We start from the raw sequence: 3,144 nt of genomic DNA, 5'->3' as shown, positions 1-3,144 counted from the left end.
CACCCCACCTTACATTCCAAGAAAGGATTTTGACTTTCAGCTAGAAAAATTCCCACCTTAAAGAATGAAAGTGTACTTAAAGTGAGCCAGTGTGGTCCTTTGAATTTGAGTGACATTTTCCAATAATCTTCCAATAAAAACAGAAGTCCTCCAAGAGGAAAGAGGAAACAAGCAGGTCCTTTTGTTATTTCTCCTATCCTAAACCCTACATACTTAGGCAGGAGAAAAGAATATTAAATCTGGATGACAGTTTACTGGTCCAAAATTTACTCAATTGAATGATCTTAATTAGTTGTGACAAGTACAGCACAAGGGAAGTGCTCTTGTAATGACAGGAATAGTTGTCCAAATAACATTATTTTCTAGCTTAGTCATAGGTTCTAACGTCTATGACTGATATATATACTCATTATCCTTCATTAAAAGCTATGACTAAGTTAAACAAATTACAGTCACAAAAGAATAACATCCTTTTAACATAGAAAAGCTATATAAGTGCTAACAAACTATATGTCAAACAACAGTAACATGCATTGTGCATAAGCGTAAATGAATTAGGTATATCAAAATACCAAATAAATCCATAGGAGAACTTTTAAAAAGAAATACTTGTTCACCTTTCCTTCAGGATGAAAACAAGGATGAATGATACCATTCATGTCCAAGTACAAGTTATCAAATTCCATGCCATTAGGGTTTGGCTTTGAAACATCCACCGGAACATCATCTTTAGGCTCTTCCTCTACCATGTCCACAATCGAGAGTGGGTATCGATCAGCCAACCACCTATAAAATGCTGGTACTCCCATTTTGTCTGATTAGCTCAACTCCAGTCAATTAAAAGTACCTGTTACAACTATTGAACAGCAACACCAAAATTTGATCAACAAGTGAGCATTTTTCTGGCCAACTTTAAATTCTTCACATCAATGAAAAGCTATGCTAACCAACCTTCTATCTGAATAACAGGTTACAGAAATCAAAAACATTTTACTGATTGAAGTAGAATTAGTCAAAAGGTTAGATTTTTGTTAAAAAAACAAAAACATACAAGCAACATAGAGCTAACTCTTCTTCTGGAAAAAATTATAGCAAACACCCATGCTTTCCAACTTTCGATATACATAAGCATGGAAGTTATAGGCTTTAAAAATGAAAAGAAACAGAGAAAACTAAATGAATTTAAGCAACAAAAACTAAACGTACCTGAAGGGGTTTTAGAACTTCACAATTCACCTAAAAACCGATCAATCTGGACAAAATTAGGGTCATAAAAATGCGATTTGAGAAGAGACAGAGAGGGGCAGATTTTAAGGAAAAGTGAGATCAATTTATACAATCTCAACAAATCGCCACAGCAGCTATGAATCAGTTTGGATTTTCCTCTCCTCTTCTCTTCTCTTCTCCTTCTCCTTCTCCTTCTCCGTATGGAACTCTTTGTTTTCCCTTCTCTTCTTTTCTTTTTCTTCCCCTTTTCTCTTCGGGAGGTATAAATTAAAATACATTTAATCCATATTTGATATTTTATTATTATTATATACACTTTATATTTAAGATTATTATTATTATATACACTTTATATTTAAGATTGATCAATTATATATAACAATATAATAATTTTCCCTTAAATATAATATCTTATAATATTATACTATATTCATTACTTGTTTGGATTGGTTTATTTTAAATAGCTTTTGTAATTTATTTTTTTAATTTTCAGAGGTGTTTACTAAGAAAGACAAAAAGTGTTTTTCTTAAGCTGAAAATGTACAAAATTAAGTTAGAAGTTAAAAATGGAATATTCTTGACTTATAACTTTTAGCTTTTAGTTTATACGTAACTTTTAAAATGTCAATCCAAACACTTCCTAAAACCTATATAATTTTGCTTTCTTTATATGAAATAGGACAGTGGCTTTAAAAGCCTCATTTATTTACATTGTTTGCTCCCTAGTTTATCCTATTTTAATCGCTCCATTAACAAATATTCGTGGAATACATTTTTGGCATAAATATTCAATATTAGATAACTTTTAGATAAAACTTCATATTTTTTTCATTTCTTTTGTTTAATATTTCTGCATTTAAATACACACAGCAGAAATTTTAATCAATTTTAAAATATGTTTCAGTCAAATATGACTAAGAGCAGAAGTACATAAAAAGAAATCTATATTTGTATCATATATCATATTCTTTATATGAAAATACATAATTACTCCATCAAATTTAGATCTTTTTTTGAAGTAGACACCGTAAGTTTGCGGGAGGGGGGGCGGTCCTAATACTTCCACGAAACCAATTAAATCCGCAATAAATATGTCAGTTTGACCCATTTTCACAACAATTGCAATTTCACACTAAAAAAGAGCGTGAAGGTAAAATTGCAGTCCCAAACCAATGCAAAACTGAAACATGGCATGCCAACCGAAGTAAAAAAGAGACTCACGTTTCTTCTTCCCCAAGCCACCACTAATGGTTGTTGAGAGCTTTTCTCAACAACAAAAATTGGTTCTTTACTACGGCGAAGCTAATTCCTTTATTTTATACTCTATCATCAAGTTCTAGCAATCCATCTTAAAGCTTTTTATTATAAAAATCTACTTAACAATGACATAAAACTTAGCCAATATATCACCTAATATACATGTCATCAATATAGTTTCCCAAGATTAAAAGTATCAAAGAATCTACTCGTACGAATTCAAAAAAATGTGAAATTTACTTATAGAACTCAAAGTTAGTCTTGATTTCGGAATACCCACAAAGCTAAAAAGGACTAAACTATATTTTGGAGAGAAAATTTGAAATCAAACACCAAATAAACAACATGAACACTGAAAAATAACACACAAAACTCTCAATATGTATTAACAAGGAAATCTAGAAAAAAAATCTTTGAATTGAAAGCAAATCGAAAAAAGCCATTTAAGGAGGATTTGAGATATAAGATCTGGGTTACAAAAGCGGGTTAGAATTTTACCCAACCTTTTTTAATGGGTAGAAAAAAATAAATTATTATGTTATTTTATTCGAGTGATACATGCACACCCTTTGAGAAAAAAAACTGGTGTAAAATGGTGTATTTATTGTGGTTGAAAATAGTTTCATGAGGTAGTAAGACTCTAGCAAACTTTAAATGTCT

At 30.8% G+C, this 3,144-nt stretch overlaps 1 protein-coding gene across 3 annotated transcripts in view; it reads right to left on the bottom strand.

The window, feature by feature from the left end:
- The window catches only part of LOC102604337 (5'-3' exoribonuclease 4), a 44,970-nt gene extending 43,510 nt beyond the window's left edge, over positions 1-1,460 (bottom strand). The window contains exons 1-2 of one of the 3 annotated variants that reach the window (XM_006339976.2): positions 1,207-1,460; positions 618-856 (exon numbers count right to left, since the gene is read on the bottom strand). In XM_006339976.2, coding sequence (XP_006340038.1) covers positions 618-809 — 192 coding nt within the window. In that variant the 5' untranslated portion in view covers positions 810-856; positions 1,207-1,460. Of the gene's footprint in view, positions 1-617; positions 857-1,206 lie in introns of those variants that run through there. The other 2 variants (XM_006339977.2, XM_015314244.1) reach the window with 2 other exon arrangements.
- Positions 1,461-3,144: the final 1,684 nt, after the last annotated feature.

The sequence above is a fragment of the Solanum tuberosum genome, unplaced genomic scaffold, assembly GCF_000226075.1.
Source record: "Solanum tuberosum cultivar DM 1-3 516 R44 unplaced genomic scaffold, SolTub_3.0 scf00013, whole genome shotgun sequence".
In the NCBI taxonomy this organism is placed as follows: domain Eukaryota; kingdom Viridiplantae; phylum Streptophyta; class Magnoliopsida; order Solanales; family Solanaceae; genus Solanum; species Solanum tuberosum.
The sequence above is the reverse complement of the archived record's forward strand: the minus strand, read 5'-3'. Positions and strand labels throughout refer to the sequence as shown.